At 59.3% G+C, this 21,557-nt stretch overlaps 1 protein-coding gene across 3 annotated transcripts in view; it reads left to right on the top strand.

Annotated features, from left to right (window-relative positions):
* Positions 1-21,557, top strand: part of NOL4L (nucleolar protein 4 like) — a 90,696-nt gene that overhangs the window by 53,231 nt on the left and 15,908 nt on the right. For all 3 annotated transcript variants that reach the window (XR_006891208.1, XM_046679668.1, XM_046679669.1), the window contains exon 5: positions 8,625-8,766. Coding sequence is in view for 2 of the 3 variants with exons in the window: in XM_046679668.1 (XP_046535624.1) it covers positions 8,625-8,766 (142 nt within the window). In the remaining variant the exon portion in view is untranslated. The remainder of the gene's footprint in view (positions 1-8,624; positions 8,767-21,557) is intronic.

Genomic DNA, 21,557 nt, shown 5'->3' with positions numbered 1-21,557 from the left:
CCCCCCCCCCCCCCCCCCCCGCCTCTCCCTCCTTTCTCCTCTCTCTGGGTGCCTCCTTTTCCTCTCTCCCCCTCCCCCCGTGCCCACTCCTCCCTCTCACCCGCCCCTCCACCTCCTTCTCCTGCTGCTCCTCCTACTCCCCCAGCGTGCACCCTCCCTGAGCTCCCCTCCCCCCGGCCCCCGCCCCGTGCCCGGTCCCGCCCCCCTCCCCCGCCTCCCCGTGCCCGGTGCCCCCCTCCCTCTTCCTCCCTCCGGGCCGCGGCGCCGCCGCCGCTGCCGCCGCCGCTCGCCTGGGCCCTCCCCCTGACCACCCCCGCCCCCGGGCCGGGCCGTGACGCGCCGCGGCGGTGCCAGCCCCTCTCCCCGGGCGGCCGCGGCGGCAGCAGCAGCAGCAGCAGCTGGAGCTGTGGGGCTGTCACCGCCGCCCGCCCTGCTCACTCGCGGAGCCCGACCGCCGTCTCCGCCTCGTCTCCCGCCCAGGTACGGAGTCCGGCCCGGATCCCCGCGATCGGGCCGTTTCCGGGCCCCCGGCCGCCGCCCCCCTCCTCCTGCCCCTGCCGCCGGCCGTTGAGCTGCGGTTAGGGGGGGGTGGGGGGCTAGGGGGGTTCCGGAGAGGGGAACGCGGGGGAGCTTCCTGCGCCGGGGCTGAGGAGGGGGGCGCGGGGAAGCGGCTGCGCCCTGGGCGGAGTGGGCTGGCGCGGGGGGTGGGTGAGTGTGACGGAGGGGGGTGGGCAGTGAAGGCTGCACTCTGGGGGCCGCGGGGTGCCCGAGAGGTGTGCCTGGCCCGGAGTGTAGGGGGCCGCCGGGCGCACCCCACTCCCGGGCCGTGCGCGCCGCCGGTCCTGGGGGGCGGTGATTGTGTGCGCCGCGCCGCGGTATTGTGCGGCGGCCACACGGTTTGCAGCGGGCTCGGCACCGCGTCCCGGGGAGGAAGGCGTTCGCGGGCGGCGGGGCGGGGGCCGGTCTCGGGTTGCCGCCACGGCGGCCGCCGAGAGAAGGGAAGTGGACTGTGTTTGGGGATGTGAGGACGGGAAGCGTTGAGTGGCAGGGAGGGGCTGCCTGCCTCGGCGCGGGGAGTTGAGACGAGGTTTGCAGAGTTGAGCCCACTTCGGCAGGCCCCTGTCCCTCCTCCGAGCGCACCGGGTGCCCCTCTCAGGTGGATCGTGCGAGCAGAAGCCGGGGCCGTCGGCGGCCCGTGGCGAAGGGGCATTCCTTAGTGAAGAGGGCACAGGGGGCGGGGGCGGCTCTCCAGAGTGAGGGCGCGCGCTCTGGTTAAGTTGGATTTACGCCGCCGCTCTCCACTGGGTCTTCCAGGGCCGGACACTTTGTCGGGGGCGGGGCGGGGGAGTACGCTGCGCAGTTTTATTCCAGCCGCTCGGGCTCAGAAGGGACCCCCCTGCTTCCTCCCACCTGGAGCTGCGTTTGCCCGAGTCCGGTCGCCCCTACCGGGCCGCGCTTCCTGGGGGAGGTTCTCATTAAGCCTCGCTAATTAGCATTATTCCTGGAGAAAGGTTAAGGTTAGACCGTCCTTTTCCTTATAGGGAGGCCCACCTCCTCCTCCCCATTCCCTTCTCCCTCCCTCCTCCCCAAGAGCACAAAAGCACAGAAAGAAAGTGTGAAGAGGCGCAGATCAATGGAGAAGCCACAAACCCATTAATTCAAATGGAACCTTCCCCCCCCCCCCAAAACATTGATTTTTCTTTCTGTCTGCTCTGAGGGGAGATTAATAACCTCCTGATTTCACCTGAAATGGTGTTTGGACTCTGTGATTTCCTCCTCTTTCTGAGAAGGATTGTGGCTTGAAATAGATTCTCCCTTGAGATAAAGCCGTACTTATCCCAGAATCAGCTGGAAGCCCCAGCCGGGCCCCTGGCCTACCAGGTGGGGAGTGAGGAGGGGTGCTGGGGCTCTCACAGCTCCTCTGGGGAGAGCCATGTGTGTGATGGGACCAACGGCATGGCCTTGTCCCCTGCCTCTGGTCTGGGAGGAAAGACCCATTTATGGCCTAGGCCCCGGTGGTAGTTCAGCCCCCAGGTAGTAAATTACCCCTTCATTGGAAAACCATTAGGGCCTAAATGTGTCCTTGAATACTATCAAGTCCCTGTCTAATCCGGGTTCCAGCTGGGCTAGTTTTATGGGGAGGGTTGTAAGACAGCACCTCCTCCCATACCCGCTGCACCAGGGCTGGTGACACAACCCCATTCAGCACCTTCCTGTGGGACACCGGGAGCAGAGCACCCCAGGGCCCTCCTCCCAGCTAGGACGGCTGATTTGGGGAACTTATTTGGCCCCAGCCACCCTAGGGCCGCGTGGCGCTGGACTGCCCTGAGTTGCTCAAGAACTTTTTTGTCTTGTCTGGGTCTTTTTCTTGGAAGGAAACTCCTGCAGGGCATCGGTTTAGCGTGGTTCCTCCCCAGCCGTCCTTTTAGCTGGAAGAAGCCTGTCTGCAGAAGCTCATCTCTCCAGCCTCCCTTTTAAAGAGACCCCTGTTAATGGCAGGGCCTAGCTGGGGTATCCGTGAGGCCCTCGTGGTCAGGAGTGCTGGGAAAACAGCCAGTTTGCCTTTGCTTAGGGAACAAAAGCCCGTTTTTACACTCGATACACTAGTAGGAAGGTACTGATAATGCTCACTCCCAGCATGCAGGCATCCATGACAGCAGGGACGACAGAGCATCCCCATGTTTATGTGCCTGTGTGTCTGACAGCCCCTGTGTGTGTCTGTGCGTGTGTGTTGTGTGTGTGTGTGAGAGAGAGAGAGAGAATACCTACAGTATGGTAGGTGATTGGCTATGTCACTGTCCTCTCTACTTCACATTTCCCAGAAAAGCTTGTGCTTGTGTGACTAGTAAGCAGAGGAGGTATGTTAGCAGGAAGGAGTGGAACCGTGGAGGGAGTGTCCCCAGGAGGCTGGCCTCCTCCCCTGGTGGCCAGGTGGTCTTGGGGTGGAGCATGAAGTGGCAGCCTTGGGACCATGCAGCTCTCGGGAGCTGTGGCTCAGACACCCTAAGACTTCATTTGTGCAGTCCCTTCACACCGGGGATTTGAACCCTTGCTGCTGTATATCCGGGGGGGGGGGGGTTCCTCTTCTATTAATAAGCCATCTGATGAACTGAAGTGGTTAAGTTGGGGTCAAATGCGGTTCACTACCTTCTTGGCATGCTCAGAAGGCTGTGTGTGTAATGCTCGCTGACATGGAGACAAGGGGAGGAATTGCCTCGCACTGAAGAATTTCCAGGGCCTGGCAGGGGCCTGCAGGTATTCCAGAAGGAGGCGCTCTCTGTCTCCCTCTTGGTGCCCGCCTCCTTGGGGTAGAGCTGGCGCTGGGGCAACTGCCCTAGCCTGGTGGTCTTTCTAGCAGGAGCTTCAGCCTCTCAGCAGACAGACCCGGGGCTGGACAGAGAGGGATCTGTTTTCCTGCCTGGCCCAGAAACACACCCCGCACATCCCTGGCCCCTCCCCGTCCTCGGAAACACACACCCAAGGCTCCTGGTCAGGGCTTAGGGCTTACAAGTGCACTAAATTCTCAGCAAATCCTCCTCCTTTTCTTTCTCAAAGCAAGGGGTAGAGATAGAGTTACAGCTCTGAGGAAAGGCCTGGAAAATGTTGTGTGAGGCACACCCCAGGATCCCTGTCCCGGAGGATGCAAATGGCTCAACTTCAGAGGCACCAGGAACCCAGTTCCTGGAGAAATTGACCCCAGTTGTAAAATAATCAGGTTACTGATAGCACCTGCCGTAGTTGCACGCCATGGATACCGCGCTTCCACCATTTCCCCTCCGCTCTCCCATTTTCTCCTCCTCCTGGGCTGGGCAGTGGTTGGTGCTAGCTTGCCTGCAGAGGAGGAAGGGCCTCAGAACCTGGGTGGAGAGAAACTGAACCTGCCCATGAATTTTGGACTGCAGATAAGAGCAGGGAGGGTCTGGTCGGCTCTTCTCCTTCTGCCCAGAGTCAGGGCTCCCAGATTGGGGTGTGTCCCAGGGGCTGGCTGGGTGCTGCCTGCCTGACCTCCCCCCAAACTCTTGAGGTCCCTTTTCAGAAGGGCACTTGGCCCTCTCACCCTGTGACCCACAATGGCTCAGGCCCTTTGGTACCGAATAAATGGTGGACTTTATCGACAGGTGGGCAAGGCTGCAGGCTTCAGGGTATCCAAGGGCAGAGGTAAGAGGAGCCAGGGGCAGCTGGCTGGCCGGTCACGTGGAGTTGGAGGGGGAGGGGGCCCCAGAAGTAATGGATTGCACGCTCTTTTATTCTCTAATGAAAATTTCATTGAAGTTTGTTTACAGAGAGAGAGAAATTAGTAGACCAAATTCCCTTGAGATTCCAGAAGGCAAAAGCAAGAAGTGCCCGACTTGTGACCTCTGGGTGAGCACGGGGAGCACCCTAGGTCCAGGCACAGGCCTGAGGCCCTGCCACCGCCAACCTGCCCTGGCCGCCTCTTGCAGGTCCCTCTGGACTTGCATGTGTTTCCCCCTCTGCACTGTGGTTGATGAGCTCTGAACTGTGTGTGCTGCTAATTGCCTGGTTAATTAGCCGGCTCCTGGAGCCCAGGCTCGCTGTGGCTGGGTGCAGTTACAGTCGGCCCTCTGAGCTGGGGGCTCTCCTCTGGCAGGTGGGGTGCAAAGGGGTCTTGGGAAGCCTCTCCCAGGTCAGCCGTGAAAGTGAGGGGTGGAAGCTGTCTGTGTGAATTTGATCGGAACTTACTCAGTGTTTTCTCTCTTTTTTTTTTTGTTAGGTTTAATAGACTTGATTTCCCACTTTAAAAAAGTTGCTGTAGCAGTAGTATCAAAATCTTAGAACCACTGACCACGAAGCGGGGATTCACGTGGCAGAACCCTTCCATCTCGTCAGTAGATAACCAGGGACGGGGTTCCACCACCCCCTTCTCTCTCAGCACTTAGATGCGGGTCAGCTTTTTTAGCTGGTCTCCTTCCATAGGATAACGAGGTCTTGGAGGAAGGGAACCCTTCCCTAGTCATCTGTGTCGCCAGCACATAGTAGATGCCCAATAAACGCACGCGTCGACTCATTGAAGAGAGTGAGCGGGCGTGTGTGGGGGTGTGTGTGTAAATATAGCTTCGTCTCCCGTGAGTTCTCTTTCAGCCCCCTCTTGAGATGCTTTGTCGTTAAGGAATCTGGTTCTTTCGATTGAAGGGAGGAAGTGTGGTGAGGCGGCGCCTTGGGGTGGTGGCACTGTGATGTGGGCTCTGGGCACAGACCGCCTGGGTTCCGATCCCAGCTGTGGTGCCCTTGGGCAGCTGGGGCAGGTCTCCGAGGGGCAGGTGCCAGATCTGGAGCTAGGCCTGACAGGGGTGCCTGCTTTTTTTATGGAGCTGTTGGGAGGAAATCTCATAGAACTCTTGCCCCAAAGCCGCTTGTGTGTGGGCACTGGATGCTTTTCTAGCCGCTGATTGCGATTCAAAGTAAAATTTGGCCCACCTCTTCCCAGCTGGACCTGTTAGGGCAGGGAGGGGTAGAAGGGGGTCATTTTGGTGGACAGTTAAGTGATCTGAGGCAGAGAAACCCTCGGCGCTACATGGGGTGGCTGGCAGCTGCAGGAGGGAGGCTGCAAGGCCACACATTGCTGCCAGCCTGCCAGCCAGGGTCCGGGTTTCATATGGTCTCCGTTCAAGAACCATGTGCCATGGGACCAAGTCCTTAATTGTCAAGCTAATGCCACATCCTCATTAAACACCAGTATCATGCCAGGCAACTCAGCCAATTCAACGAGTCTCGCTGGCCTTGTGGGGGGTCCAGAGAACATACAGCCTGGTCCCCACTCTTGGGAGGACTTAAGGTTTTCTGGGGAAAGACAGGGCAGAGATCCACAGTGTGTTGACATGCTACAGCTGAGGGGTCTGTGGCTGGCTGCCTGCCGGTCCGATGGTCCGGGCAGAGAGATGGTGTGCGAGGAAGGACGGAGCCTGAGCTGGAGCTGATGGAGAAGGGAGCGTGTACGTTTGGGATCCGGGTCGTGGAGCGCCCCGTAGAGTGGGCATGCCAGGTGAGAGGGACAGTGCCAGCAGAGGCGTGGAGGAGGGACCCAGCAGGGTGTGTCTGGGCCTCAGGATCACACACATCTGGTTCTGCCACCTGTTAGCTCATGACCTTGGGCAAATGCCTAAGCCCTTGGAGCCTCAGTTTCCTTATCTGTAGAATAGGGCTGATAGCTGTACCTGTGGTGGCGGTGGAATGGGATGATCTCACGGGAGCTCTTGGTGCTTGATAACCTTTGGCTTCTGTCATTACTGTTTTAAACTTGGCCGAGTGAGGCTGGAGTGTGGGAGCCCTCAGTGATGCAGCCAGAGGCTCCTCAGTGAGAACTGTGCATTCAGTGGACCCTCCACAGACCTGAGGCAGCCCTGCCCCGGGTTTACGTGCGCCTTGGAAGGAGACATTCCCATGTGGCTTCACTGCCCCCAGCTCACGCACGCCTGGCCACAGCAGCCTCCTGGCAACTCCTCACACCCACCAGCAAGTCCTGGTGCCCGAACTCTCCCTTCATAGACCCCCACATGTCCTGCAGCCTCTGCTCGGGTGCTCCCTAACGGTGAGGCCCTTCTTGGCCCCCTGGCCAACACAGCCCTGCAGGTCCCTCTCTCTTACTCTGCCTTGTTCTGCTTCGTAGCCCTCATCACTGCTGCTGTTACATGTTTTTCTGCTGATTGTCCATCTCCCCACTGGACAGTGAGCCCCAGGAAGGCCAGGGCTTTGTCTTGTCCTCAGCTGAATTTCCCAGCACCTAGAGCTGCGCTTGCCTCCTCGCAGGTGTTGAGTGAATGCTTGTTGAATGAATGGATGGAGCGTTTTGAATAGGCGGTGCTTCCGGACGTTGTTAGAATACTCAGGCTTTTGAACTGAGTGTTTTAGCAATACCCACGAGCCAGGAGAGGGCCTTCCTGCCTCAGCCATAGCTGCGGTTGTACCCTGGGCCTCAGTGAGGAGGCCCGCGTCCTGGCCCCCAGAGCCTGGGTGGGCTCTACACCTCTGAGAGTCCTTCTCCCCGCTCTCGGGTTCTGTCCTGTTAGTGCAGGGGAGAGTTTAGTTGTCCCTTTGTGCAGAGAGAACCTTTTGGACACGTTTGTGTCCCTCTGGGCGTGAGAAAACAGCCTGAGTGAATGCATGTGAGCACACTTCCACCCAAAGAAGACTGTGGGTGGATGTGCTTGTGTGTAAGGAGCCGGGCGGCCCACGGGAGGGAGGCAGAGTGAGTGCACGTGTGTGTGTGTGGGGTGGGGGGAGAGGGCACAAGAGGACACATGGTCTCTGTCCCCGGAGCACACAAGGCTCTGGGTGTGGCGCGTGGGGACCCCTGGGCTGGGCAGAGCCTGCGTCCTGGCCCAGCTCGCGTCCTCTGGGTTCAGCTGCAGAGGGTACACACTCGTGCTGTACAGAAGCTGTAAATTCCAGGAAACTCCCTGCCAGCCGGGCGCGGTGGGGGAGGGAGTGGAGGGTAATCCGGGCTGGCTCCCTAGCACTTGGAGAGCAGATGTGTCTGCCTCAGGGACAGCAGCCCAAGAAAGTTCAAACCAAAGTGTGTTTGCTCACTATAAAAGAGACCTCTGTGAGGGGCCCTGGAGGGAGGATTTGGGGGGGGTGCACTCTGCCAGAGGTCCTCACTGGGGGCCCACAGAGGCCATTGTATCTTGTCGGAGGGGAGAGGGGAGGGGGCAAGGCAGGAGCACCGGGGTGTGGGAGCTGCTGGGTCATCTTTCTTGGCGTTTTACAGCCAGCTCCCAAACACAGTTGCTGCTGCTCCTGAAAGAGGCTGGGCCAGAAGGAGGTGGGGTCCTTTGCCACTGGAGGGCTGGAGTGAAGGGGCCCCGCCCCGGGGGTTCCCGGATGACTGGCCAAGGGCTCACTGAAGCCAGCGAGGGAGGCGAGGCAGGCGTGGTCCTCCCCAGCAGGCCCTCCGGCTGTTTGGAAGGCCCTGGCGGCCCCCCAGGCCCTTGAGCCGAACCCCCTTTGCGGTCTGATCCTAACCCTCGCCTGCCCCACCCCCTTCCTTCTCTGCACTTCTGGGGCTGGCCTTTTCAGTGCTGGAAGCTACCCAAGAGCATATCTTTGAAGCACAGCAAAGGTTCGGAAGGAGGAAGACAGAAATGTCCTCTGGGCTGGGGGAGTGGGAGAAAGGAATTCCATGCATGCTCCACGGGAGTCAGGGAAGCAGCCCTGGTGGGGGCGATCGCCTTGGCAGCGGTGGTGCCCAGCATGTCCTGCTACCCACTTCTGGCCGCCTGGCCCTGTGTGGAGTGAGCCCTCTTCCAGGGCTGTGGGCAGGGAGCAGGGAGCGGTGGCCCTTGTTTACAGGGCTTGTTTCAACCTTGGCTCACAAGGGTAAGAGCCGGGCCCTGCCATCCGCCCCTACAGGATGCAAGACCTCATAATTGTCTTCAATTACAGACAGTGCCGGCCCTCAGCCCTGGCTTCCGACAGGAACCAGAGCCTGAGCCACTGCCACGGGGGGCAGGGGGAGCCAGCCAGCCCCCACTGCAAGGTTTGGGGTCTCCCTGTGGCCTTTGGGGCACTTCCAAATGCCATGGGCCCTGGAGTTCACCCAAAATGTGGCCTCGGGGCTGTGGAGAGCCTGTCACTGTTGAACACCTACCTTCTTTGTCCCTGATCAGGATGAAACTTCTGTGAGCAGTGAAGATTTTGATATGAACGACTCCACATGGATGTCAGCTGACCCACACCTGGCCTCCAGCCTGAGTCCCAGTCAGGACGAGAGGATGCGGAGCCCGCAGAACCTCCACAGCCAAGAGGACGGTGAGTGTCCCTTGGGGGCCGGTGGGGGAGGGGCTGCACCTGCCCACCTGCCCGTGCCTAGGAATCTGGGATGGTGGGGCCTCTAGGGGTGGCGTTCTCAGCATCTCTGTGGGCCCCAGGGCCCCGGCCCCTGGTTCCACAGAGAGCAGGTCGTTCCCCTAGAGGTGCCTGGACAGAGCTCTTGGGGCGGGGGGGTGTGGTGACTGGTGGCCTGGCGGGCCATGCTTGTTTGTTTGCACTGATGCTCAGGGGCTGGCGGGATATGGATTTCCATGCGGTCACGATTCAGGTCCGGGAAGGTTAACAGTGTGCCTGACCCGGAACAATCGAGCTCCCCAGTGATGAAAACAGGAGCTGGGCTTCTGCGGCGTGGACTTGAGGCTGTAGGACAGGGTCCCTCACCTGTGAGTGAGCAGGTGGTGCACTTGTCCACGTGTGTGCCCCCGGCCCCTCAGGATGAGCCGTGGTTCGGCGGAGGAGCTGTCCAGACTGGTCTGTAGGCCCGGCCCCACCGTCCTCCAGGGCCTGCCAGGCATTCTCCTCCAACCTCCCTTGAAACAGAGGCTTCCTTCTTGGGGTGGGAGAGTTGGGGTCAGAGGTCAGATCCCAGACGTCCACTCCAGAGCTCTTGCATGGAGCTTCCCCGGGGGGCTGGGCTCTGGGGCTCCAGCACTGCCTCAGTCAGATGCAGTTCTGGGCCAGGGGTGGTACCTGTGGTCAGAGCGTCCCTGGCTGGGCCTGATTTCCCGGGAGAAGGTGATCGGGTGTGGGGGATGAGCCGGAGCCGGGCCTCAGAGAACTGGGGTGTAGAGCTGGCAATTAGGAGGGGTCGAAGGTCGGGGCCTGGAATGCTGGAGGGAGGTGCAGGGTTAAAAGGGGGTGTAATGTTAACTCTGTGAAACGGGTTAGCCTTAAAGAGTAAATAAGGGGTAGGAGCCTCACAGTTTGGGTCAAAGTTCGTCTCCATGGCAGAAGTCGGGCGCCTGCCTCCCGACTGCTCTTGCGGGCTGAGGCCGGCTTTGTCTGGGAGGAGACGCAACCTGGAGGCAGCTGGGGTGGCTGGGCCCAGGGGCTGGGGAGTCCAGGGGGTGGTTCTGTGAGGAGTGGGGTGCGAGGCTGCTGGGAAAGAAAAGGCTTTTGTGTCTGATGCCTCGTGAGGTCAGCAAGACCCCCTCGTGCTGCGAGCCTCCCAGAGCATACTGGCTTCCAGCGCTCCCACGGGATGGGGACCCGGGGGGGGCAGCCACATGCTGCTGGGGGCCCTGGGGTTGGGACGTGCCCGGCAGCTGACCTCCCGCCTCATCTGAGCCAGGGGAGGGCCACACCCAAGGCCACACCAAGGGCCATGCCAGCAAAGCTCAGCCAAGGACCCTAGGTTATACCTTCCCAGGAAGGATTCAGAACATTTTTCTTTTAAAGCCTTATTAGTAGGATTGGATGGGGGCCATATTCCCCCAACTCATTCTTGAAAAAGTCTTGTGTTATTGTTGCTCACAGCCACCCTTTGGGAGTCTGATCTCTGTCTAAGACACTTCCCAGGGAGATTTGGTGATTTGGGGGGCCTCCAGGGTCAGGGAGCAGAAGGGAGTGTTTCCGTGGGGGTCGTGGGGCTTCCTCAGTATCAGTTGCCCTGTCACCTGGAGGTTGGCTGATCATGAAGATGAAGCTGAGAGAAGCAGTGAGGCTGGTGGGGTCAGCATGTCCTGCAGCTGGACCCACAGGAGCCCAGTGAGGTAGCCGACCTGGGTGTCATCATGCATATCCCCCACCCAGGTCCCTCCTGGCCATGGGTGCTGGGGCTGAGGCAGGCTGGCCTGCTGACAGGACAGGGGTGTTTATCAGGGCGGGCAGCCAGAGCTGGAGACAGGGAGGATGGTGTCGACCATGATACCATCAATTTAATTATTTAATCAGAGACTGTGTCTGGAGGCTGTGGGCTGATGTGCTGGCCAGAGGCTGACCTAGACCCAGTGCAGGGGGTCGCAGGCCTTGAGAGATTGGCTGGCCTGGTCTCTGCTGCCCCTTCTGGTCCTAGATCTGTTGGTGACCACCATGTCTATCCCAAGCACTGGGTCCCCAAGGGGAATTGGAGTCCCCATCCAGCCCTCCAGCCCCCACCATGGCATGCTCCCCTCTCTGGAGGTGCTTCCAGTGCAGACACGAGCTGAGAACCTGCTCCCATCAGTGAGTCAGTGAGAAACCATCAGTGGTTTCAGGGGTTTCTCGTGTCCCCTGTTGTTAATGAAGGACTGGGTGGGGACAGGCCAAGCAGGGGCTCTGTTTGACCCTGCACTCTGCACCCAGCCATAGCCCTCCATGGTCTCCACTCCCTGCACATGTGCTTTCATCCAGAAGCTTCCCCAACCCCACCAACCCCCAAGGTGGCTTGGTGTGCCGTCTCTGGCCCTCAGTCCTCCGTGGAAGTGGCAAGTTGGAAAGATGATGTCTGAGGCCCCCACTGTGAGCTCTGTGAGATGAGGACCATGTCCATCTTGCTCTCTGCTCTGTCCCCAGTGACTCTGGCTGCATGCCTGACATGTTACAGGGGCCTGCTGAATATTTGTCACCTGAATGAATAAAGGAACAAATGTTTATTGAGACCTACCCCGAGCACACCATCTGGAGGGGATGTAGGCCCACCCCTTGCTGGGGACAAGTTGGGTTCTTTGTTCCTGAGGACACCCCCCAGTCTCGGCACCTGAATCTTTTCCCTTAGCCAGAAAGTGTGGGGACTCCCAAGGCTGTGCTGGGAAGCATCCCACCCTGCTGGCCAGGGATGCAGTCCAGAAGCATTTCAAGAAGCCAAGCAGTTTGGACAGATTCACACATGTTGGTGGATGCTTTGGGACCCTCCTCTTCCTCTTCCTCCTTTTTCAAGTTTTAACAGAGGCAGATGAAGGCTGGGCCTTAGCAGGGCAGGTCCGACGGCTGAGACCAGGAATGAATTTTCCGCAGGCCAGCTCTCACTCCCGGGAGCTTGTCTCTGAGGTTTACCAGGAGTGGGAGTGTGCTTGCTCTGAAATAATGTGGTGCGCTTGTCCCCAAGCCCTCCATGCACAGCCTGCGGGACCTCACTTCACAGATCTCTTTTACGGGTCCTGTTCCCGGCTCCCTGACATCACAGCAGTGGGTGCTTGGCCGGGGAGCACTGCTCACCCAGTGCTCCTTCACCTGGGGCGCATCGCTCAGGTCCCATCCCATGGGAGGAAACTGCATCAGGGAGAGAATTCCAAGGATCTGGCCAGAGTCAGGAGGGGGTGCGGAGGCTGCTCCCCTCCCCTTTCCTCTTTGGCAGGCGTCGAGGCCATGTGTGAGGGTCCCCAGAAGATGGTGGGGGAGCCTGGGAACCAGAGGAGGTTCTCCCTGCACACTCACAGCATTGGCTTCTCGGGGTCCCAACCACGGCAGGCGGGGCCAGGCGAGGGCCCCTCCTTTCATTTCCCCTTGATGTGCTTCCCCAGGCCTCTTGCTCTGCCCCTTCCTGAGCGGAAAATGTGAGGCCTGGCTTCAGAAGGGATGCATGGGGGTGGGGAGCGGACATTACTCACCTCCTGGGTAGACAGGAAACCAGCATCAGGGGAGAGCCCAGGGTCCTGCTTCCGTCTTCCTGCAGGGTCCTTGGGGGTTTCTGGGCAGGAGCTGTGTGGCGTCCTGGGGCATCTCAGGGCCTCTTGCTTGTGCCTCTGAGAGATGGCTCCTCCAACCTTGGGCCTGTGAGACCCCTGGACCTCAGAGTTCCCTCCCTCCAGGGACATGGTGTCAGCACTTCCTGCCCGCAGACCATAAGGTCTGGAGCTGCCTCTCCAGTGCCCATCGCTATGTCACGAGGCCGGACAAAGGTGTTGAGGGTCCTGGCTTAAGGCTTGGCTTCTTTCAGGCTTGTCCTCAGTTTTGTCGTGCAAATGCTTAGCCGCCGTCACTTGCGTGCGTGGATGATGAGCCCGGCCCTGCTTTGGGGGACCTGTAGTCTGAGAGACAGGTGCGAGCTTTCTGAGGGCAGGCAGTGTGTCTTCGTAGAAGTGGATCTTATTTTCCGCCTTATTTCACAAGTATTACAGTCATTGTAGAAAATTTAGAAAAAACAGAGGGGCAAAAAAAATGAAAATCAATAATACCAATGTTTGGGGCATATTCTTCTCAGTCTTTAATGTGCATATCATCAGTCTCATTTTCTTAAAGAAAAAAAGGGGGTGGACAGTGTAGTGTTGCAGCTACTGTTTTTCCCACATAGTGTCATTTACCTCTCCCCCATCAATGATGTGGCATCTTTAAAGGTTGTCCAGTCATCCCAATAACTGGAGGCCGCATTCCTGAGCCTGCTCTGTGCTCAACCCTGAGCTGGTGACAGGGTGACTCCCACCCTGTGAGCTCAGAGCTATGACTGTGCCTTTCCTGCAGAGGCGGAAGTAACTTGCCCAGACCACAAGCGACCATGAGGGTCTGTCTGACTCCAGAGCCAACATTTGGGCCATTCCTGGGGAAGGACATTCAAGTCCCCCTCTCTTGTTACTACAGACAGTACCACAGGGAGCATCCTGAGGGCCAACCCCTGCCCAGGCCTGAGTGTTCTCTTCTGGGCTTTATCTCCAGCCCCTACCATGGAGCAGTGGCTCCACAAATGGCTGTTGAGTTACCAGTGGTGGAGACGGGGACCAGCGAAAGCCTCTTGGAGAGGCTATGTTTGGAGTGGGGTTGAAGTTAGGTAGAGTGGCCTGGGGAGCTCAGGCAGTGTGTCAGGAGGAGGCTGGGAAGGGAGGGAGATGCCAAATGACAGGGCTGGGGGTTTCCTGGGTTGCATGTCTCCAGAAGCTCCCTATGACCCCAAGCTCCAACCAGGAGAGATGGGGCAGGGAGGCTACCACCAGGCCGCCCTACGACAGTCTGGCATGCAAGCGTTCCAGGAGGATGGAGAGAGGTGGGGCCGCCTCTGTGGGCCTGGGGTCTCCACTGGACGTGGCTCCCTGCAGGCAGGCCCTGTCACTCTGCTGTGGATCTCCTGAGCGGCCCTGGCCTGCCCTGTCCCTGCCGTGCGGTCTTAAACGAGTGGTTCACTCTCTGATTCCCAGCTTCTGCCTGTAGCATGGCCTGGGTGACTGTGACCATTAAACCCTGGTGTGTGTTCGGGAGCTCTTTGTGAGATGACCAAGGCTTCCTGCCTTCTGGCTTGTGTTGCCCTCGGGTGGGGCCCTGCACTATGCAGAAATGCAAACTGGGTGTAGGGCGGTCACCTGGGAGCAGGTGTGTGACTTGCTTGCCAGGGCTCAATATTTACAATGGTGCTGCCTCTCTTTCCCTCACCCACCCAGGCCTATCCCCTGTGTGCTGTCCCCTGCTCTCTGCAGGGTGGGTCTGCAGGGGAAATGTGCAGGCCCCAGCCCTGCTACCCGACCCAGGCTCAGATACTGCCTCCACTCCCTCCTCACCGTGCGGCCCGGAGCAGATCACCTCCCCTCACTGGACAGTGGGGCGATAATGCGGCACCCACCCTACCGAGCTGTGGAGGATGGGATGACGCGTGGACAGGGCTCGGCACACGCCTCGGGCAGGGAAGGCTCGGTGAATGGTGTTACGGGATCGCTTCCTCTTAGGGGGCCAGGCTGGTGCAGGAGGCTGTGCTGGAGGTCTGGAGGCTGGGGTCTGTGGCCACCTGGCATAACCAGACTGCGGGACTGTAAGTGTGTCAGGGGCCTCCCTTGAAAGACTTCCTCCTCACCTCTCCCACATTCTCTGGACCCTTCACTAGACCTACTGGGTCCGGCCCTGTCTCTTCATCCATTCAGATCTCTCTTGGTCCCCTCTGCCCACTGAGCCCTGTGGGGTTTTGACCGCAGCTTTCTTTACAACATCATACCAGCACCCCTTGCCCCTGCTCTCAGCCACCAAAGTCTTGCTTCTTTGGAAAGGGAGCTGGGCTGTGAGGGCCCAGGTGCTCACAGCTGGTCCTGGCATCTCCTGGGTTCCTGTCCCACTCCCCACCTGCACGTGCCAGGTCCTGTCAAGGGACCCTGAGTCTCCGAAGATCCTGCTCCTTGGTCTGGCAAACTCCAGACCTGTCCCAGGCTCCCACACTGGTGGGCAGCTGAGTGGGCAGCTGCGAGTTGGTTCCGCTGTCCAAGGAGAAGGCACCTGGGCGGCAGCTTACTTGCTGTGTGCCAGCCACTGTGCTGGGCCCCGAGGGTGCCACAGGGCGTCCCCGGCCAGGGGGAGAAGTTGTTCTGCAAGGAAATGGGCAGGAGGCCTTACTGCTAGTGGGGAGGGGCGAGTGGGAGTTGGGGCCAGGCTGCATGGGCTCAGAAACGGTCACCTGAATTACCCCTGAGCCGTGGCCACTTCTGGTGTTCTCTGCGCATGCTGCCCACCTTCCCACGGGCCCACCCCTGGTAGGCAGCTCCACGGCCTGCTGCAGCCAACCCCTCATGGATGTGACACTTGTGGTTGGACATCTGCCCTGGTCACTGTCACATGGGAGGAGGATTGTGGCCCCTTCTCCGTGCCCTCCCTGGGATGGCTTCTGAGGGACTTTTCCTGCAGTGGGCCTTTGAACTGAGCCTTCTCTCCCCGACACCTGCTGATCCCCACCCTGTCCATCCCTTATCCTGTTTACCTCCGATGAGGCTAGAAACTGCCTCTGGGCCTCATTCTCCGGCTACAGGTCACCCCCTCCTCCCCACCCCCTTCTAGAGCAAGAGGTATTTGCTCCTTTTCAAGGCTCGAAACATCCACACTGGATGGCCTCTTGCCCTCCCTTCCCCCCAGGAACAGAGAACGGGGGCCCAAGCCCTTCCAGGGATTGGCCGTGGGCCACCCTGGCAGTCCCGGGTCACAGGAAAGTGTCCATCATCAGCTCGGCTGCAGGCGGCACAGACAATGCTGAGCTGTCCCGGCCTCTGGCCTCCGAGGGGTGAGAAAAGCTGGGAGACAGCACCGAGAGATCCCTTTATCCCAGGAGCAGGCTGGGCCGGCACAGCCCTGGCCTTGTACAGGCTGTTGGGGTCTTAGGCACCCACAGGCCCCAGACGCCTGGTGAGGACATTAGGGCAAGACAAGCTCCGGGGCCTGAGGAGGTGAGGCTCACCTGCTGAGAAAGGGAGCGGCAGGCTCCACACATACCTAGGAGATTAGCCTGGGCCTGCTGGGCCATCGTGGAAGTCAGAGCCACCCTCAGCCCAGGACACGTGTAGACCTGGCTTCCTATTGACCCTCTGTGGAGGCAGGTTCTGCTGTGCTGGAGAAGAGGCCTGGGAGGGAGGGGTACAGGAGAGGCTTTGCCACCTCGAGCCTGTCCAAGGGCGACTTTCCTAGGAACCAGGAAGTGACTGGGGCCACGCTGGCGTCATCGCTCTGACCTAAGGACTGGGATGCACCGAACCCAGACCGGCTTCCGGGAGGGCTGGCGGAGGGCCTGCACAGGCTCTGGGGCCCGGGCCCTGTCCCGTGAGTCATTCGCGCACACACAGTCGCCTCAAGTGGCTCTGTTTGCTCTAGGACACAGGATTTGTTTTGGGGGGCGGTGCAGTGGGCATCTCAGCTAGAGCTTTTGCACATGGAATCAGCCTTGACTTCTCGCTGCTTGGCCTGGAGGGTGGGGCCGGGGAGAATGTCAGGCCCGGGAGGACACAGACTCTGGCGGCTCCTGTTGGGAGTGGTTTCCCCTGGACGTGTTTGGCCAGTGTGTGTTGGGGGAGGGGCTGCCGGAAGGGGGGCTGTTGCAGGGGTGGGAGGCTGTCCCATAGTACAGAAGGACAAACTGAGGCCTAGAGAAGAGCACCAGGGGCAGGTGCTCTGGGGAGTCAGGCAGCCCTGGGGCCCGTGTGGGCTCTGCCGCTCGTGCCGTGGGTCAGCCAGTGACTGGCCCCGGGAGCCTCTGGTTCTCCTCTGATGACTGCTGGAGGCAGTGGTTGTGCAAATCAGGCATGATGAGCGTGCCCAGTGCCTGACACACACTTGATGTCCACCCCACCGAAGGTGGCGCCGGTCCCCAGTGCCCTGCCGCCAGTGCTGCACCCAACTCAGACCACCTGCCCCAAGACCTGAACTGTCATCTTCGTCTTGGACACCCCTCCAGGGCCCAGGACCCCTGAGTCCCTGCACTGAGAGAAATGATTTCACTTTTAGGGGAAACTCATGAAAATCTAGGTCTGTGCTGTCTAATACGGTAGCCACAGACAGCTGCTGGAAGGAACTCAGGCACATTGAGGTGTGCTGAATGTAAAGCACACGCTGAGTTTCAGGGACTTAGTATAAAAAAAGAATGTAAAATATGTCAGTTTTAATACAGTATTGATTACTTGTTGAAATGGTAATATTTTGGATATATTGGGTTAAATAAAATAGATTATTAAAATTCAACCCACCTGTTTCTTTTCACTTTTTAAAATATGTGGCTGCTAGAAAATTGAAAATTCCCGATGTGGCTCACATTCTCTTTCGATTGGACCGTGCTGCTCTAGACTCTGAGGGCCCTAGACTCTGCTGGCACCTGCTTAAGGGATGTGTCACCAAAGGTCGGGCAGGAAGGCGGGTGCTGTGGGATAGAGGTGCCCGTGTCCCTGGGCTGGTGGCATTAGAGGTAAGAGTGGAGCCCTGATAGGAAGCAGGGCCCGGGCCAGGCTGCTGGGTGGAACCACAGGGCTGGAGCGGGGTGCTCAGGAGGGGCAGCTAGGCGGGCAGCCAGGGCCTGAAGGCCAGATGGCAGGGCAGGCTCCCAGTGTGTCCCCATCACCCAGGATGGTGGGATCCCAGTGGTACTGCCTTGCCCAGCTCCTCAGTGTCCCCCGTTTGACCCTGGAGCCCTCCCCCTTCCTTCCTTCCGGGAGGAAGAGCAGGGTAGCCTGCCAGGAGCCTGGTGCTCCTGGGAACTATGCATCATATAAACACGGCCCAGGCCACTGGCCTTTGTCAAAGCAGGCAGGGGCAGCCCACGTGAGGGGCACACCCCAAATGCAGAGCATGGTCAGTGCCCCGAGGCAGCAGCCCAAAGCCGCAGTGGCCGAGGAGGAGAAAGGGGCTGGCTCTTCAGACATCCAGCGGCCCGTCCTGGTGTCCACACTTTCCGGCCCATGGTGGGGCTGCTGGCTCCAGCACTCTCCCCTCCTCCTCCCCCGGTTCATCTCTTTTGTGTGTGAATTATTGATGCTTCCACCTCTCCTCTGCCTGGCTGCCGCTGTGACAGAAGCCCACGAAGGAGGGAGGCACTGCCTCCAGCAACCGCACCTCTGGCCACAGAAGGCAGCCTGCACCGGGTATGCTGAGCTGGCGTGGCCACAGGCCTGGCCCATGGTCCTAGGGACGCTGGACCTTCCCACCTTGGGAGCCGGCGTGAGTCGCCCACTGGGAGAGGGTGTCACTGGCTGTGGCCCCAGAGCCCGGTGTGGCAATTGGCGGCTCTCACAGAGCTGGGCTTGTGCGGGCTGTGGGGCACTGGCGCCCACATAAGGGCATTGTTTGCTGAGGTAAAAGGGGTTTTTGTCTCCTTCTGGAGACGGGACAGAGGGAGGAACAATTTCCCCCATTCATCACTAATTCCCCCATTTGAATAGCAGCACATTGCCCCACGTTAAATAGACGGGCACGCAGTCCTTCCCTGCCCGTGGGCATTCCGGGCACAGGTGGTGGGCTCTGCGTCCTGCCCCGCACCGAGCTGAGAGGCCTGGTTTGGTGGACATGTTCAGCAGGGGTGCATCCCCCGGCTGCTCCCCTGCTGCCCTGGGGCACCCTTCTCTCTGTAATTCACACAGTCACAGGTTGGGGGCAGTCTTGTCCTGCCGTCATTGTCCTGGGCCTCGGGTGGAGTGCCCATCCTGGAGGGGCCTCCTGGCACAGCAGCCCAGATAAGGACCAGGTGGGGACAAGAGTCACTTCCAGCTCCAGGTCTGCGGTGGCGTCAGCCAGCACACGCCCCTGCCCGAAGAGCCGTGGCTGGAGGCCTGCACCCCTGGAAGGCCCATCTCCTGTGTGCCGTGTGCCAGGCCCTTGGTGCCCGTGGGGCCAGCTGGGTTCTTTCACAGAGTCATAAAGTGTCAGAGCCCAAGAGGGCGGCAGCGGCAACTCCCTGGACTGCAGATAAGAGGAGCCAAGGAGGCGGGCAGTGCCCAAGGTCAGGAGACGGCGAGGCCCCGCACCCACCTCCCCAGCTGGGCCCACCCGTCTTGTTCGGGCATGGGTTTGGGGGCATGTCCATGTCTCCCTTAAATTACGCTTTTTGGAGGGGATTGGGAGGAGGAAAGAATTAGAAAGGGGTGGGAACCCAGCTTGCCTCAGCCCAAGTTGTCGCGGTTTCCCTCTCCCCTCTTTCCCCAGTGACGGGCGCTCTCGGGGCCAGGTGCTGTGCTAGGCCCGGGAGTGGGGCCCTGCGGCTGCCTCTCCTGTGGTTACAGCCACCTCAGGACAGACCTGGGGTTTGTGGCGGGTCCAGCCCCACGGCCCCTCCCGGGGAGGACTGTGGATGACTGAGAGCGAACCAGACACCCGTGCTGACTTAACCTGCCTGTCAGCTCGCTTCAGTGACAAGGAAATCACTGGCTCCCATAACCACAAAGTCGAGGGCCTTCTTTGGCTTTAGGCACAGATGGATTTGGGCACAACCAGAGACACAGTATGTCAGGAGGTGATCGGTGCTCTGGAAAAAACAGGTAAAGGGGTCAGAGTGATGCAGGGGGCTGGGCAGGGAGGTCTTAGTGAGAAGGTGACCTTTAAGCAAAGCCCTGGAGGGGAGGAAATGTGCCAGAGAGATAGCTGGGGACAGAGTGTCATGAGAAGAGGGGACAGCAAGTGCAAAGGCCCAGAGCACAGCTGGACTGGGGTGACAGTGGGGGACACTGCCAAGAGTGTCTGGCTTCCACTTGGGGGTTTGAACTTAGTCCCTGCAGCTGTGGCCGGATGACAGCCACTGCCTAGGGGGCGGGTAGATGGATACAGCCCCCCACCCCCACCCCCAGCAGCTCCTCTGCCCCTGCTCGGCTCTGGGCACTTCAGCCCTCGCTCCAGGGCCTTCTCAGCATTGTCTTTTGTAGCTTCTTCCAAGGACTACTTCTTCCAAAAAGCCTTCCCTGCCTCCCTCCTGCACAGTGCAGACCCTGGGGTCCAGAGCTGGGATCTCAATGAGGCTCTGCAGTTAGAGAGGGCTTCCCCGAGGAGGAGGAGCAGGAGGCAGTCGGGGGAGCATGGATCAAGGGCCAGAGAGCTCCCAATGCTCTCTTTGGAGCCCAATCTCCTCTTGAACCCTCAGGTGTCTTCCTCGCCAGAGCATGAGCCTCTGGGACAGGAACCACCTTCGTCTTTTCACCGCTGTGTCCCCAGTGCCCCGCACGGGCCTGAACACTCAGTGATGTTCAAGAAAGGAAGGGATGAAGGCACGAAGAGCATCTTCCAGGTGCTGCCTCTCCCTCTTCCCCTCCCTGTGCCCACTTCAGATTTGGCACCGTGCTGGGCTGAGGGGCCCCCAGAAGCCCACGCTCCAGTCCAGGAAAGCTGTGTGTAGGAAGGAGGCGTGTTAGGAAGTGCGAAAGCGCGTGCTGGAGGCAACCGGCTTTTTTTTTTTTTTTTGGCGCCTACTCTCTATTCCAGGTATTGTCTACACCATGTAAATCCTATTTTACTGACATGACACCCATCTTGAAAGGAGGCTGAGGCTCAAGGAGGGGAAGTGGCGTTTTCAAGGAGACACAGCCGGCATCCATCCCACTCCACAGCCCCTCTGCATTCCACCTAAAACGCACGGCCTCTCCCGTCAGCAGAAAGTGGACCCCAGCTGTAGGCTGCCCCAGGGGCGGGCGGCGCCGGGCTGGCTGTGCAGGCAGGTGGTTAGCAGCCGGGTGGAGGGCGCCCTAGCAGCGTGATTGGGGTCTCAGGATCTTGTGACTCTGTCCCTGTGATGTGGGCCCTGTGTGCAGCTGGCTTTCCCTGCCCCCAGGGCAGTGTGGATGTGGGGGAGGCTTGGCCTGTGGTAAATGGTGTGGGGGCGAATGGAGCTTGTCTCCTGGGGCCCACTGGCCTGCTCAAGGTTTGGTTTTGTTTGGGGGGGATTTTTATGGTAAAATATGTGTAACATAAAATTTGCCATTTTAACCGTTTTTATGTATACAGTTCAGGAGCATTAAGTACATGCACAATGTTGTGCAATCAGCACCATTATTTCCAAAATAGAGTTTTCATCACCCTAAACAGAAACTCTGTATCCATGAAGCAGTGACACCCCCTCCCCCCGGCCCCTGGTGACCCTCCTGGATTTCCTGTCTCTGTGAATGTCCCTGTGCTGGAGACTGCGTAGAAGCAGACTCGTGCAATATTTGTCCTGTCGTGCCTGGCTTATTTTACTTAATGTGATGTTTTCACAGTTCATCCATGTGGTAGCATGCATCAGAATTTCATTCCTTTTTATGCCTAAATAATACTCCATCACACGGATAGACCCCGTTTTATTTATCTGGCAAAGTCTTTCAAAATGTAAACAATGAAAGTCAGTCACAACATTTTAAAATCTGGATATTTACATAATGGTGCAGATTTCTACTTTCTCCTAAAAACTTGGAGTGCATGGCCTGGTGCCTCACGGGTCCCATCTGCCCAGCTCCTTCCCTTACCAGACAGGGGTGGCATCTGAGGAGTGGGGGCGGTGCCACCACTGCAGCCAGCACCTGTGGCTCCCTGGCTGGGCAGCTCAGGTGCACAGCCCTGGGGCATTGGCAGCTCAAGAGTCTGGGCCGCCCACCTGGGCTCCTGAGCTGGGAGGGGCCCAGGAACACCTGCCTGTGCATCCTCACAGCACCCAGGCCTCCTACAGGCTCACGCCT

Source organism: Equus quagga, chromosome 12 (genome assembly GCF_021613505.1).
Source record: "Equus quagga isolate Etosha38 chromosome 12, UCLA_HA_Equagga_1.0, whole genome shotgun sequence".
NCBI lineage: Eukaryota > Metazoa > Chordata > Mammalia > Perissodactyla > Equidae > Equus > Equus quagga.
This window is presented reverse-complemented; position numbering and strand designations above follow the sequence as displayed.